The 17,231-nt window shown below is 34.4% G+C and overlaps 1 protein-coding gene across 3 annotated transcripts; it reads right to left on the bottom strand.

Annotated features, from left to right (window-relative positions):
* Positions 1-959: 959 nt before the first annotated feature.
* LOC143566506 (putative protein phosphatase 2C 60) lies at positions 960-7,936 on the bottom strand. Of its 3 annotated transcripts, none has more exons than XM_077053195.1 (11): positions 7,852-7,936; positions 7,027-7,149; positions 5,274-5,337; positions 4,240-4,355; positions 3,839-3,992; positions 3,171-3,296; positions 2,935-3,058; positions 2,779-2,855; positions 2,221-2,273; positions 1,693-1,747; positions 960-1,418 (listed from the first exon to the last, which is right to left on the bottom strand). In XM_077053195.1, exons 2-11 carry the CDS (start codon positions 7,071-7,073, stop codon positions 1,224-1,226), a joined length of 1,011 nt encoding a protein of 336 aa, XP_076909310.1. In that variant the 5' UTR covers positions 7,074-7,149; positions 7,852-7,936; the 3' UTR covers positions 960-1,223. The 3 variants fall into 3 exon arrangements, with proteins under 3 accessions (XP_076909310.1, XP_076909308.1, XP_076909309.1); XM_077053193.1 differs by having other exon boundaries at positions 4,240-4,348; positions 7,852-7,930; XM_077053194.1 differs by lacking the exon at positions 7,852-7,936 and having other exon boundaries at positions 7,027-7,211.
* Positions 7,937-17,231: the final 9,295 nt, after the last annotated feature.

Here is a 17,231-nt window from a genome sequence, read left to right as displayed (position 1 = left end):
CACTGGCGCACGGACACTTGTTTCACTCCTGGTATACATATCCATAATTATCTCTATGTATTTCCTGGGCACTCTTCTACCCTCCAAGCACTCCCAGAGCACCTGTCGTGGCACACTGTCGTAGGCCTTTTCTAGGTCAATAAACACCATATGTAGATCACGCTTCTTCTCCCTATACTTTTCCATTAATCTTCTTATAAGGTGTATTGCCTCTGTGGTGGAACGCCCCGGCATGAAGCCAAATTGGTTGACCGTAACCTGAGTTTCTCGTCTAAGTCTAACATCAATCACTCTTTCCCATAGCTTCATAGTATGACTTAGTAGTTTGATTCCTCGGTAGTTACCACAACATTGGGCGTCTCCTTTGTTCTTATAGATAGGAACTACAACGCTGCTCCTCCACTGGTCTGGCATCTTACCTGATTTGAGAATACTATTGAACAGAGTAGTTAACCACATGACTCCTTCCTCCCCCAGGAAGGAGTCATGTGGTTAACTACTCTGTTCAATAGTATTCTCAAATCAGGTAAGATATTATTATTATTAGTATTATTACTACTACTACTGTTGAACTCTGATTTCCTTTGTATTGCTTCATATACATGTATTTTAGAGCTGAGGGTCTCTCTGGAAGCCACCTCTTTATCCATGTGGATAGATGTACGGTGTGCCTACATCCCACCTTCCCCAGATCCTACTTATAGCTATACTATTGGTGGGACTTCACTGGGTATGATTGATTGATTGATTTGTATTTGAATGCTATAATCTTACATAGCTTTATTAAAATAAATTAACCTTATATTTAAAATTATTCATGAAGAGTTAGACGAGCCACTTTCACATAAGTCATTTTCAGTAAAGTTATACAATCTTATTGACACGTGGTCCATGGGTAAAAGCACTACAAATGCTGTAGAAAACAAAAGGATCGGAAGAACAAAATATTTTGTTTACAAACAATTGTCACCTATCAAAGTAAATCATTGTATGGCTGTTCACCAAATTTAACACAACCCATATCAGGGCTAACTATAACTTCCAACACCAACATGACCAAATCCAATATACAACTTTCAATGCACAATATACAAGTCATAGTAGCAAGACTGTATTTGAATGGTCGAATCCCGCACCGCAGCAACCAAGATTCATCTATACGCCATCCAAACAGCCATGGGCCTTCAACAGTTAATGCAAATAATAAACATGTTGAGACATGTTCACTGCTGGTTTGATTCCGATACTTCTTGACCGTTGGATGAATCCAATGGCTGTGAAGTGGATGCGGATGGACCAGATTCTAGTTTCTTGAACTGAACCAAGATCATGGTCATATTGTCACACCCTTCCCCGCCAGATACAGGAGCCAAACACCGATCAAATACCTTCTCACATATTGCAGAGAGCTTACTTTCCTGCAACAATAATCAGTATAAAAAATTCTTAAATGCTAAAGATGGTTATAAACTTATATACATAACTACACATGCCAAATATAAAAATATATCTAAATAATAATGGTCAAACGGACGGTTCGGTTTACACAGCCACTTTCAAGTTCAAAACTGATCGAACCGTTAAAACCGCCAAAATGGAACCATTTGGATCTCAAACCAGCCGACTTGTTTCGGTTTGGGTTTAAAGTGTAGGGAAAACCAAAAACCTATAATGAAGTGTTAATGCACTTACCGTTTTTAATTGTTCGCGAACAAAGTCTACAAGTTGTTGGCTAGACATGCAATCCCTGTAATAATAAGAAAAGGTATAAGCACTACATGTTTTTCAAGGTCATGACGCCTTTGATAATGTCACAATGATTATTGAACAAAATGTTTAAAATTGTCTTTTTCTTTTTTTTTTAATAAATAAAATGCCATACTAGACCAAAGGTCTAAAGCTCCAAATAATCAACCCATTTGACCCATTGCTGAAAGTTTTAACCACGGAAGCATTATATCAAAAGAATTAAAAGAGATATTGTATATAACCAAATTCCAGCATAACTGTATTAATTTGGATTTAGCTTGTATATAACTAAAGGGAAAATTCTATAAAAAGATAATAAATATAGTGGCACGTTATTAAACTGAAAATTTGAAAGTAGGATACATTAGATCAAAAAGTTCAAAACATTGATGGTTTTTTGGGTACTAAAAAGTTGGTTAGGTAAAATAAAAATGAAACCATATCCTGTTTATTATATTAAATTCAATATACCATATACCGTCGCAAGCAAGAACAAGAAAATCGTCATCCTCGCAAAGCTCAACCTAATTTGAGGAGAAAAGGGAAAAGCAAGTCAAATAAGCGTGTCATCAACAGATATCGAATCTACGTTTTATGTTTAACAGACTAAATTAAAAAAAAAAAAAAACACTCAAAAGAAACGGGTCAAAATTCACAAAAATCTTACTTTAATACATAAAGCCTATTGAATGATTTTACTTAGAGATTAGATTCTTTTATAATCATATTAGACACTATTTATTTATAAAATAAATTTTAGAACATATCAAATGGGTAAATTAGAAGGAAATCGGTCAAAATTCACTCAAATTATAGTTTTTTAAGCATAAAACATTTTAAATCAGTTTATTCAAAGATTTCGATTATTACAAGAATAATATAAATCAGTCATCATATTGCCACTATTTATAAAATAAAAATTAATTGTTTTGGCTCTACCCATGCTGACCCGTTACCCGATCTCAAACTGCCAATCTGCCATTTCGCCATCTATACAAGGAAGAAAAAAAAATTTATGATGCTACATACCATGTTTATATCAGGATTGGCAGTTAGAATTTGTTTTTCAGGAGGAAGTGTTTTATTTTTTTTCAGCTCCATGTCACCTGAAAATAGCATTAAAAAAATAGAATTAGTGACTGCTAAATAATGATTGAATTTTTTTAGAGTGAAGTACCAAACTACCAATAGCTCTGGCCAAGTTTAGACTTCCATTAACTCGACCGAGATGAATAAAGCCACCAGCTTTATATATCCTTTCTTTCTCAACCTCAAGATCGGGCTTATGATCCTTTGACAAATTATATGCCTGTAATAATAAAATGGATATTCATGAGCTTTTACTATGTTTATTTCTATAACAGTACATAGAAAATGTAATTAACTTTATTAAACGTTTAATACAAATTAAAAAACAATACCTGACCCTTTCGCGATATCACACACCGTGAATCACCAGCATTTGCAACAACGAGTTGGTTGTTACGGATGATAGCAATGCAAGCTGTGCTACCACATGCTGGCCCTTCATAATTAGAGTGTGGACCCTAAGTCAATAACAAAATGAAGTATAAGAGACTTAAATACAACATTATATCAGTAATATGATAGTCGGAATTAGTTCATTTCTAGTATGATCAAACGGTTTCAGAGTATAAGTTTCATGTATTCACAAGATGCTTTTGGACTTTGAGAGGGTGTTCGGATGTGTGTTCAGTTATTTAGAAATAATCTGTGACTTTAAGTCACAACAATCAGCTTTTAGTGTATGAGTTAACAATAACTGAAGTTTACACCAACTTTGATGTAGAAAGATTATTAATATTTACACTTGTTTCAGTAATATTATTTTATATACAAATACAATACTAATTAATAACAAAATTTGATTTTATTTAGAAAATCAAATACATGTTAACTTAATAAAAGTAGTTTATGTTATTGATATAACTAAATTAATTACACTCATAAGTTAAACTAAGTATGTAAAAAACTAATTAATGTGCATATCAGCATATGCACCTTTATTAGATTAACTGTTGCGATAAAAAGAGTACATATTAGTTTTTAGTGAATACAAAGAAAGCACCTCCTCAGTAGACCAATTATCCTCTAGAGCTTTTAATTTGCCACTCCTTGGTGACCAAATTAATCCTTCTATCATCCCACTGAATTGATCCATTTTATTTCCCAAAATAGCCAACTCTCTCCAGCCACGTTGTCCACACATCATCTCATCCATTCTAGAGAAGTATACAAATTTGTTCAGATAATACATAAAAATGGAGGACACTTACAGACAGTTAAATAATTTCTCATCCTCCCAAAAAAAGGTACAGTTTCTGAACCTATACATTCATGGTATAAAGCGAAAACCAGAGGTGGCAATTTCACCCACAGTGTGAATTTAATGCATAAAGCTTCTTCAACTGATTACTCAATATAATATAATATAAACTGCTGACTGTATAAATTAAATTTAATAATGACCTAAGAAAAGATTTCTGGGCAGCAGTGCCAATATCACCAGCAGAATAAGCTTCATGTTTAAGCACTTGTTGGTGAAGAAACTTGGCACAGAACTTAGAGACTGCCTGACCTGCAAGCTGAAAAGCTAAGTGAGGACAGTAGAATCATTACAGGTATTTATCAACATTTACTTGTCCCTTCATTTTCAAATCACATAAATTTTTAACTGGTTTTGTTTGTTCAAAAAATACATAACTAATAAGTGCAGAACATAAGTTTTAACCATACAAAAATGTATACCCAGCCTAAAAGTAACCCACTGACGAACATACACAGGTGTAAATAAAGATATTTTATAATTGCATTCACATTCTTTTTGCTGCCATGAAATGTGTACTGAACACCTGAAATCTAAACTCACAGCCTAATCATTGCTGGCTGATAGTTATCCTTATATAGTTTTATTTTGGCTTTATCTGTTACAATTAACATCTTATCCATCAAACTTAGATACATCAACCATATGCTGTTTTTCTTATTAAATGATTTATCGTTTAGAAATAGAATTGACCAACTCTTCCTACGCTACTAAAAGAGTAATTTTCAATGTTTAAAAGCCTGCCCTAGTCAAATGAACCGCCAACTAGTAAGAGTTAACCATTCAATCGGGTGACTCAAATGATGGTTCATTGCATTATGTGTTTGGGGTGTTTAAATGGTTCATTGCATTATGTGTTTGAGCTTTGGAAGTTTTCTATTTGCATATGATTTTATAGAAGTTTTCTAAAAAGGTATGATGCATAGATATTTAATTAAAAATGAATGCTACAGCATGGGAGTTCATCCGAACATAAAGACTGAAAGGTTGACCAGATACTTGAGAAATACTCAGATATAACAAGAAAAACTGTGATAATAGCAGCAAGCATATTGTCAAGTAAACATGAGTAATAGAAGTTAATTTTGTTCACTAGAAATATCAAACAACTTTAAATGAAGCAAAAATTCCAATCTATATGAAGATGCATATGTGTCATATATATTCGTGTGCTTACCTCCATGGCCATCATATACACCAAAGAATGATGTGGAGTTGTCCAAATCAAGTAGAGCAGCATGCTATAAAACACCTCATATACACAGAAATAAGGTCTGGTAAGTAATATGCCCAAAATAAAACACGCGAACAAAAACCGCATTAAATACACATCCATTTTGGCACATGCACAAATAGATTCCACTTTAAAGTAATAGTTATATATTTATCAAACTAATCTTACAAAGAGAATTATTCCAGATTGCCATATAAATACAATACCATAGCTAGGGGTGGCAATCTTGACCCAAACCCTTTCAAATGAGTCAATTTGAGTTGTTTTAAAAGTTAAATGAGTTGGTTTGGGTAAAATGTTTTAACTAAATGGGTCAAAATGAGTCATTTAAAATTCCATCCTTTTTATTTTTGAGTCAAAATGGGTTGACAAGTTCAAAGAAATGGGTCGATGTGTGTTAGTGTCCTAAGGAAATGTGACAGGTTTCGGATCGGAACGGGTTTTCGTACAAGACAGGTTTCGGCGCGAAACGGGTTTCAGATTGGAACGGGTTCGGTTCGGGTTTCAAGCCAACACGAGTTTTCACCCGTGACGTGTTGGGTTTTGGTTTCTTTTGTTTCTTTCTGGTCGATTCCGGACTCGTTTTTGTTCGTTTTTTTCAGTTTTGTTTTTGTTCGGTTTAAATTCTTTTAGTTTCGTTTTGATTGATTTTTTCAATTTCGATTGATGTGGTCCGGTTTTAGCTTTTTGTTTCTTTGTTTCATTTTCGTCGACTCTTTCGGTTTCGGTTCGATTCTAGGTGTTTTTTTTCCTTTTTTTATGGAACGATGACAACGTAGGAAGCATTTTAGTGTTTTTACTTTTTTTGTTTATGATTTATATTTTGAGTTATAATTTTTTTATTATTATTTTTGAATATTTTTTTGAGGGTTTGTGATCTTAATAGAAAACCCCTCAAAAAAAAATTCAAAAAAAACAATTAAAAAAATCATAACTTAAATTATAAATAAAAAACGAAAAATCTAAAAAAACTAAAATGTTTCCGCCATTATTCTCGTTCACAAAAAAAAAAAAAACTCAAAACCCGGTTCGACCCTAACCTATTTCGACCCAAACCAAAACAACCCTTTTTTTAATTGACTCGTTTTGACCCAAACTCATTCTGACTCATACTCGTTTTGACCCATGACTCATTTCAACCCATGACTCGTTCGACCCAACCCAACCCATTTGCCACCTCTAACCATAGCAATTAGCAATGATATTAATAATATTAATGTCACCTTCTTGATGGATGAAACTAAGATCATTTCTACCAATTAGGAGGTTTTGGATGTGCGTTTAAGGTATTGTGATTGCTAAAAATAATAATCAAATTTAGCAAATCAAGTAAAAAGTTGTAACTTGCAAATAAAGGACAACTGAAACATTACCTATGCATCCTAACTTTAAACACTCAATTATCCAATTTTTCTTATTATTCAACTCACAATAACCACTTTGAAAATGCACATCCAAATACAGTAAGACACACTGAGTATAACCACTAACGGAAAGCATCATATTAAAGATGATCAATCTATTTTCATCATAAAGCTGTCCAACAACCTTTGATCAAAGTTCTGTTTTGAACTTAAACATATTGTATTCTTCAAAATTCAAGTTTATCCAACTTGTCACATACAAAAGTATACTCAAATTTGTACACATTAGGAAAATGCAGATTGCAGTCAACAAGAAGAGAAGAGGTACTTACAGCATCTTCCATAGATGTGCGCCACCCTTGCATCGAAGACACTCCATATCTTAGCTTCTCATTCTCACCATCTTCAGAGGTCTTATCAGTTTTAGGTGTGCTTAGATAAATTCCCATATCAACCTGGAACAATGTTAACCCAAAACCACCTAAAATTATTACTCACCGCATTAACTTCCATTAAAAAAAAAAAACTAACTAAATAAATATCTGGCTAGAGGTAGGCCAAAAAACTGGTTAACCGAACTGACCAAAAATCAAACTGAAACCGAAATACCGATTTCAAACCGATTATGTTGAAACCGGTTTGGAACTGATTGAAACCATAGGTTTGGAACTGGTTTCTAATTCTCTATACCGAAACTGGCTAAAACCGGTCAAAAACGATCGTAACCGGAACCGAAGCCGGTCAAAAACTGGTTTCAACCCGAACCGAAACCGATCATGAGTTTTGTTGGCCAAACAGAACAGATTTGAACCGAAATGACTTCAAAGCATAACCAAAAGACTCCTCCGTGTAACTGAAATTTCAACTAATTAAATTATGACGTAAACTTCAAATCTAATGTAATATTTATATCAGCAATCAACAAACACTTCAAACAAGGACTAAATTGTATTGTAGCAAAACACAAAATAATAATAATAATAATAATAATTGAAGAGAGACTAAAACATGAAGATCCTGAGAGAAGAGTGAATCTGTCTGGTTGTATAAGTAGTTATAAAAATTAAATTGAAGTGTAATAAATGAAAAATGAGATCTAAATAATAATAATAATACGTGAAATGAAAGATTCAAATGAAGGAGAGTGTCTGACTTACTTGCAATAGATGATAGATTTGGATAGTGGTGTTGTAAGTGTGTTGGGATGGGATGGTGTATTGATTGATGATTGACCATTTGTAATGGAACACGCATATTATATTTATACTTTTTTTTATTGGTATGCACCGTTTGAGATGTCATACGGTAGACGTTGTAGAACTCCGGTACGTTAGGGTGAGATTGGTCAGAAAGAGATTGGAATCATGGAAGTAGTGCAAGAAACCTCGACAAGGTTCGATCTAAGTAAGGCAAGAATAAAAGCTGCTCAAGATCGACAGAAGTCATATGCTGATAAGCGACGACGACCGATTGAGTTCAACGTGGGTGACAATGTGATGCTCAAGGTCTCGCCCTGAAAGGGAATTATTCGTTTTAGGAAGAGAGAAAAGTTAAGTCCAAGGTACATTGGACCGTTTAAGATTGTTGGCGTGTGGGCGAAGTAGCTGATGTGCGAAACGCGGTCTATAAAAACTTAACCTAACCTAGACACTCTAGTTTTAAATTTATAAATCTAGACTATCCTAATGCTAGACCACTAGACAGGCAAGTGTACCTATCGACTGTAGTAAAGCCTAATGAAGTCCGGATATCGAACCCAAAGGACACTAGCGACACCTAAACTAGACTCTGACTAATAACTTAAATAAATTGATTTTATTGATTTTTAACTTTTTATTATTAAATATTGAATAATATAAAATAAATAATATTTACTCTAAACTAGACACAGACAAATAGAACTATAACTCAAAAAGGGGGAACAACTACCAAGGTAAGGAATCCTACTAATCAACTCATAAAATCTCGGAATTGGATTTATGATTGGTAACCGGGTTCTAAAAATATGACACTTAAGGAATAACTAAAGTACGCTAGATCACCTCCTGGTCTCCCCAACAATACCTAAGAACCCTAAATATCATGTAAAGCTCAACGGTTTAATAGTTCGGATCACCTCACGGTCTCACCTTACCTAACTATGCTAAGGAACCCAAAAGATTAAACCACCTCTCGGTCTCTCTAATCACAATATACCATAAGGCATAAATGGGTATTCTATTGAATTCGGTTATAACTCGGATCTGTAAGAATCTAAAGGAATCTAGGGTAACTCACTCCCGTGCAATCACTACCCAAACCCGCAAAAGACCAAAATAGACGACACTTAATTACCTCCCGGTCTATCAAGTGACAGAATATAAGGTATATCTAAACTCTCAATTACCGTTCCTATGAAATACGTTAACTAATAAACCATAAACTAGTTACAAACACACAGTAAGTAACCTAATATGCATCCATACATGAAAGACGTTCACAAAGACACATATGGAACAATAAACTGATCATAAATTAACACTAAATATGCATAAGCATCATAACCAAATAGTATAAAAACTTTACCAAAACATCACCAATCAATAAGAAATCCAAAACCAAAAATAAAACGAGTCTACAAAGTAATCATCCAAACCCAGGCAGTCTAATAGTTTAGCCAATCATAATTACGAATGAAACAAAGATAAAATATATATTGCAGTTCATCGTAAAAAGAAATAAATATAACTGAGCTACTAGTCTGGTTAAATTAATTGAGCAGCCAGCTAGCTTAAATTAATTCACTTCTTTTGATTCTTGGCCGTGGGAATTTTTTTGTTCTGCAGCTTACTTGCTTCCAAATTTCTAATTCGAATGGCCGTGATTATTCGTTGTTCAGTAACTTGCTTGCTTTCTTTATTTTTTCCTTTATGTTTCGAGCTCCCACTGTCACCAAGGGGCGGCTCCCCTCGTAACTCTAGGGTCTCCTAAAACTCCCAATTATATTTCCCCTTTTATTCCCTATCTTCTTTCTTAGTAACCGACATTTTGATTATAATCTTGATTCGGTCCACAACTCCATCAAACCAGCCCACGTAAAAAATATGATCAGCCCGTTATTTTTTTCCAATCTCCATCCAAGCTGCTCATATACCTATAAAATAATTAATTCATATAAGATGGATTTTCCCACTAAGTTATTATAGTATATTAGTTGAAATACTTGTACTTAAGTATTTTTATTTTTGTTGTTTTAGTTAACCCCCTTTTTTTTAAACAAAACCTCACAAGAGTTTTACCATAAAACTCAAAACATCAAACTTTTATATACTGTAACCGGTTTAACAAATTACTCTAATTTAGCTCGTTGTCTCATAAAACACTTAAACTTTAAATACGTGTCACTTTAAACTAATATTTAATAAAAATCAACTTAACACAACTCAAAAGTGTATGAAATATTTATTGAATTTATATATAATTTAGACCACATCAGTAGCCTACAAGCTAGATTTACCTGAGGAGCTAGAAAGGGATCCACTCGACCTTTCATGTTTTTAACTTAAGAAAATGCCTAGCTGATGACACGTCACATGTGCCATTAGTAGAGATTGAAGTTGACCAACAGTTAAACTACGTCGAACATCCCATAGAGATCGTTGACCGCAAGGGAAAACAACTTCGTCATAAAGTTATCCCTTTTGTGAAGGTGATATGGAAGCATCGTAGGGAATCGAATGCCACTTGGGAAGTTGAAGAAGAGATGCGCAAGTTTTATCCAGATTTGTTTCAGTAATAGTTAGGTTTCGGGGACGAAACCTCTTTAAGGAGGGAAGACTTGTAATATCCTGTTTCCCGTTCGGTTAATAATAATATTAGATGTTATGAGATGGGCTTGTGTTGGGTTAAGTGACATGGGTAATGGACTTATGTTAACAAGGAAGGGAGAAAGACAATGGGCTGATATATATATACCTTAATTAACCCATAATCCATTCATTTCCACTCATTCCATACACCATCAAAAACACACACTTAAGCTTTCTCTCTTCTCTCTAGCAGAAACAACCAAGAAACCCGAGCATCGATCCGAGGTAATGATAGTATGATATTGTATGGACCCAAACCCGCTAGATCTAGTCGCGAAACGACGAGCCGACACCCTCAACCGTTAAAGTCACGAGATTCGGATGGAATCGGGTGTAAACCGATCAAAAGATGAGCTTAGGGGTCACCCTAGCTCAAATCTGGATCGAACGGGACGAAAAACGGTGTATAATGCATTTTTCAGGCCACCGCCCGGTTTTCCGGCACGGCGGCGCCAGAAAGGCGGCGTACGAGGTAAGGATGCCAGAGAATGTTCCCTGACATTCTAACGTAACCCTAGGTGCGTGTGTAACGAATTCGTTAAGAAGTTCGTTACGGAGAGTTAATTCGTTATGGAGATTTAACGAATGAGCTCTCATTCGTTAGGCTGATTCGTTATATCAATTCGTTAAGAAAGAATAACGATGAGTTTCATTCGTTAAGTAAATTCGTTAACAGAGAACTGACGAATGAACCCCCAGTTCGGTATAAAGGCCAGTTCGTTATAAAAGCCAGTTCGTTATGAATGTCATATCGTTATAAAGGTTCAATTCGTTAAAAAGGTCAATTCGTTATAAAGTCCCTTCGTCAAGAAGTAACGAATGAGCCCCATTCGTTAAGGAACTGTATAACGAATTAAAGTTTGATAGAATGACAGAAAGGCCCCTGGACTTAAGATATAATGGATTAATTACAAAGAAGCCCTCGAACTTTATGAGTTAGCAAATAAAATAATAATTAAAAATTCTAATGAAAAATGTGTTAAGACAGTTAATGGAAATAATATTTTTCCAAGCTGACCTGGCAGCTCGACCCCAGCCAGGGGCTCTGCCTCTTGGACCCTTGTTCATTGAGGGTTATAATTAGATTAGAAATACGATATGGGTAGTGATAGTTAATTGATACGTGTAATTGTTATACATTTAGTCGCGCACAACTAAAGAAAGGAATAACCATTAACGGTGAACGTAACCGTATTCAGGTGAGCTTCTAGCCCCACTTTTTTGTTATGTTTTCGGGGCTGTGTGCATACTTAATGTGAAACGTTAATACGCTTACATGTAACACCGCGTCTTATACCCTCTTAATTTAAGCCTAAATATACTAAATTAGAAAGTATATGGACCAAAAGAGTAAATTCTGAAAATATTGTCCCATTGCGGTACGCGACGAGGTAACACTCAACCCATCGCGTAGCGCGACGGGCTTGGTGAGTCACCGGACACGTGTCCAACACCGTGCCAACATGTGGAGCATTATGACAGGCCACGTGTCACCACCGCATAAGGCGGCGCAATATTGCGGCGCCGCGGTACGCGACCGGTCCCAAGGAACCCCTCGCGTACCGCGACGGGGTTCAATTTCGGCTATAAAAGGGGGTTGACGGGCATGAGCTCCATTCATCCCAAACACAGCTCCATTTTCACACAGTTAACCTCGAAAGGCGTGCCCCGTTGCCGTAACAAGCCGACGTGCTGTTTTCTCGTAGTTCGTGCAAGTCATAATCAAGCTAGCAATCGTATAATCGAGTAGATCAAGATCCTGCCTTTTTCTTATTATCAATCTAAGTATCCAATCTAAGGTAGGAGTTATGTTTAAGTAATTTGAATTATAGCTTAGACTATCAATCGAGGCTATGGCCTTTAACCTTGATCTTATTTTACAAACATTCATTCACAATCAAGTTTTCATAAAATGTTAAAATATATTTTGACGGGCATGTGGTAACTGGAAGGGGGATATCACTAGTAGTAAGTTTCTTGCCTAAGGAAAAGTAATTCGCATAAATCCCAATCAACTGAGGGACCCGTTTACTTACCTGGAGAAACTTACCAACGTGATAGAACCTATTAGGCCAAAGCATGCTATATCAAACTTCACGTAAAACAAGTGTTTTCATTCACAATCAAAGATAAACGATTTCAAGGTTAAGCTTAGCAATCATAGCTTAATCAAAGCATCATTCAAGTATTTATACAAACCTATTGTGTATAGGTTAAAATCATTCACAATCAATCAATCGATCAGTCAAGGTTTACAACACCGACGATACAGGTGAATACGTTCAAACATTTTCAATCAGTCAAAACATATTTATACTCAATGAGACGAACGGGTGTTTGTCTTAACGAGTCAATCAAATGTCTACATGAGATCGAGTAATCTCTAAAACATTATAATACAAAGTAGAGAATAATATCAACTCAGACCGAATACGCATGTGTCTGGATCCAAACATAACTGTTAAAGCTCAATCAATCAATCAAAGGCAATGAAGCCGCGAGCTTAAACGGTCATGACCAATTCTCAGTTTAGGGCCGTTTGGCTCGGGGAATACCGTTATGTGTGTAGGGCAGTGGTACACATACCGGAAGTAGAAATGCTTCCGCTGAAGTTGTCAAGAAAACTACATTTGTATTGTAATGTCATTCAAAATGTTTTATCGAGTCATACGTGTTCACCAGCATATAGCTGACGTATTTTTCCAACCCATTGCAGGTAATTAAGCATAAGTAGCATTAACAAGGATTGGAGTCATAATGAAGATAGAAGCTCGTACAAGATGGCTCCGTTTTTGATATAAAATCCTTGTAATACGAAAACATATCTTTTTGTAAACCAATATTCGGGTATTTAATTCCCGAGTAAATTTTCAATGTAAATTAATATTCTATTCAAACCTAAAGTCTTCCGCTAAAATCAACCCAATACTCTGATATATTTACAAAACAGGTACCAACTTGTGGTCACACGCCTAGGCCCTAAGTCGGGGTGTGACATTACCTTAATTGGTAAGCGTATGCTATAATGATTGATGTGATAGTATGTATGAATGTTATGAATGAATGCTTATGGGTGCGTGAACGATCTTCGGATATTGCACGCATCGACAGGAAAAGTAATATGTAGTATGCCTAGTATGAAAAATGTATGTATGAAAGTACGTAATAAAATGAGTATGCACGAAACGACGGTTATATAAAGAAAGGTATGTATAGTTATATGACGAACGGAATGTATGGTTAGAAAGGGAACTGACCCTAATAACATCAGCGAATGTAGGGAACATACCCTAATAATATCGGTGAATGTAGGGAACCGACCCTAATAATATCGGCGAATGTAGGGAACCGACCCTAATAATATCGGCGAATGTAGGGACTGACCCTAATAATATCGGCGAAGGTTATAGGGCGGAATGCTCTTTAAAACATATATGTATGATAGAAAGTATGTATGTACGTATGTATGTAAGTATGAAAGAAAGAATGAAGGTACGTATGTATGTAAGTATGTAAGGAAAGATAAGAATATATGTATCTTCGGATACATATGTATGTAAGTATGTGAATGTAATATATGTTGTCTGATTAACTTGAACCCACTCAGCGTAGCTGACTTTTAGTATGCACGCAGGTGAATAGACCGAGACAGATGGCCTGAGGAGGACACATGGCAAGACCTGAAGAGGCTGGCATCTTAGGAATTGTCATGATGTTTTGAATATTATGTTTTATGTTATGTTTTTAAAAGACAAGTTATGGATGTTTGTAATGAATGGTTGACTTTTATATTATTCCGCGAAAATTTTAAATAACTCTGATATTTGAAACTGTGTATTTGAGTAAATCTAACGTCCAAAGTAGAGCATCGGTAACGGGTTCTTACAATAATCAAATTTGCACCGTTTTGCGTGTCTGTAATCTTGGGCCTTCATTACGTGCTCATACAAGTCCAAAATAAGCATCATTAATATCCCGTCATCTGTAACACAATAAAACGTATGAAGTACCATTGTTCTTACAAATAACCAATTAAAACTACATAATTAATATACAGACTTAATACCCGACCATCAAACCATTACATTATATATTGTAGTTATTAACTTATTATCTTGTATTTATTTCTAAATGTACTTCTTTCCCTTGTTATACCCAATTTTATTAAACTTTCAATTCCTTTAACAACTCTATTTGATATATTAATTTCATCTGACACTTTATTTTCATTTAAAGTATATTTTTAAATGTTTTACTATTTAATGTTTTCTCCTACTAAGTATAAAACCTATTTTTGTATTAAAAATACAAATGATCACATATGTGATGTTTTTCCCCCCGATTAAACCTACTATTTAAATACCAACACTCTCTAAAAGAATATATATCATTCATAGAAAAAAATATATTATTTTTAAATAAATAAAAAATGTTTATTTTAAATAAGAAATTTTTTTATTTTGTTATTGGAAAAAAAATAAAAAATAATCATTTCAAATACTATGTAAATCTACATGGAAATGGAATACTATGTAGGAGTTATGATAACCAAAACAAGTAAAAATATATAAATTCGTAAGCTTATATGAAATACAAATACTATGTAACTCAATGAGACGTAAGCAAATCTTGACCTAAGATCCTTGTCTCACTTCTCGCTAGGCGGGTTACAATTTGGAAAATATTGCTATAATCCGATCCTCCATATCGGTGATTAGTGCGACTAACATGAGAGGGGTGTCAAACCCAATAGTACTATTTGATATTTCCACGGCTAAATCTTGAGCTAATGGTTATACTTAGACATGGGCCTTTTTGAGCTTTTGAAACAAACACCTCATGGACACATAAAATAGAGCCTTGTTTTCGCAAAATCATTAATGTTTTCCCCAAATAGAACAAAATATAATCGACCCTTGTTTTCATATTATCAAATAAAATAGAACTTGTCTCCCCCCTCCCCCCCCCACCCCCCCCAAAAAAAAGTTGTAAAATAGTAAAAATGGGGCCGTGAGACTCACCTCGTGAGCTGTGATCAATGAACTTTTGAACAATACAAAGTCCTGATGAACTACGGGCCTATATATGACCTAACACGTAGTAGATCACTTTAATATCGCTTGGATATTATTATTGAACTAGTCGGTTTATGCTAGTCGATTTCACCAAACTAATAGTTTCTTTTATTTTTGAACGACCCGTTGGTGACAAGTTTTTATATTCTTTTTTTTTTAAAACTATTTATATGCCTATATAAATAATAAGAACATACATTATATTAGTGTTTGTTTAATTTGTTTGTCACTTGTCTTAAACACAACCATTCGTTTGAATCGAGTGATAAATAATTATTTATTTACTAAATAATGGTTTTTTTTTAGTTACGAGTAATGTTGCTAGTAGAACGTCATATTACTACGTAGTTATTCCCAGAAATGCAATACTAGTCATCCAAGACTATACCTATAAGAATTTATTCTTGTGTTAAAATATCTTTATTAAAAATATATAACAGTTCTTGTTTTAAAAATGCCGTGAAAGGTTTCCTTGTGAAATACAACTTTTATAAAGACACGAACATTTTCACCATGAATCATATCATAGCATTTTAACTCATATCCGTTCACTTTAACGAAACTTCCAAGTTAAAAAATATATAAAACACTATTATTTAATTTTGTAAAACCTCTTGAGCAAATCAAATATCTTTAGGAAAAAGGAAACAAGTTATTTATGTGATAACTCTCTGCATAATTAAACTTGCAATATAATAAAAATAGGTTTAAAACTCCTTGAACTTGGATTTTGAGATTTATATATCTTAAATGACGGAATTGTTGGGTGTGGTGTCTTTGGTCCAGATTAGAGCCGAGAGAGATGAAAGTTGAGAGTTTTGATGAAGTCATGTGTTTCTTGTTTGTGTTAGTATATAAGAAAATATGTGGATGGTTCTAGGTGGATCATTATTTGCACATTAAGCTTAAAACTTAAAAGGTTAATTAATGTGGTACTCTTGTATTTTAACTACGTATAAATTATGATGACATTATGATCTTATCTAATTTTCGTTACAAAAGCTTAAGCTTGTTAAATGGATGTAATGACGTTAAGGCGCTTTTTTACATTATGGTGAGTTTTCACTTTTAACCTTAGACTCTATGAACACTCATTTTGTAGTTGAATAATTTGTATATATATAATAACTTTCTTTTGTGCAAGGTTATGCATATAAGAAAACTTGATCATGATTGAACTGTTGTGATTACAAACTGATCAAACATAAATTATTTAAACAAACATAAACCAAACTTGTTCAAAGTACTAGACCAAATAAACGAAAACATAAACAAACAAACAAACAAACGACTTAACTAATGAAATAACGGGTTACGACCTGTCGACTTAACTCAAATTTTCAACAGAGTTATAATCTGGAGTTCAAACCCACTGGGACTTTCCTCAAGGTACCTCCCCGGGTCCAGTATCTCTTACAAGCCTTACAGAAATGTCTAGGCTGTGTCATATTGTAATTGCTGAAGTAACAAAATTTTGTGTTGGACGAATCGCATCGCGGGCACTTTAATGCGTCATGTGATTTCTGTTGCTGTTGAGGCGGAATTGGTTTCTCCATTACACGAACTCGAGAAGGCATCAAGTCATATTCTTGTGGCCAATCTAGTGATTTGTGA

Source organism: Bidens hawaiensis, unplaced genomic scaffold, assembly GCF_021521415.1.
Source record: "Bidens hawaiensis isolate Kalapana, Puna unplaced genomic scaffold, B.hawaiensis_p1.1 tig00022896_1, whole genome shotgun sequence".
NCBI lineage: Eukaryota > Viridiplantae > Streptophyta > Magnoliopsida > Asterales > Asteraceae > Bidens > Bidens hawaiensis.
The sequence above is the reverse complement of the archived record's forward strand: the minus strand, read 5'-3'. Positions and strand labels throughout refer to the sequence as shown.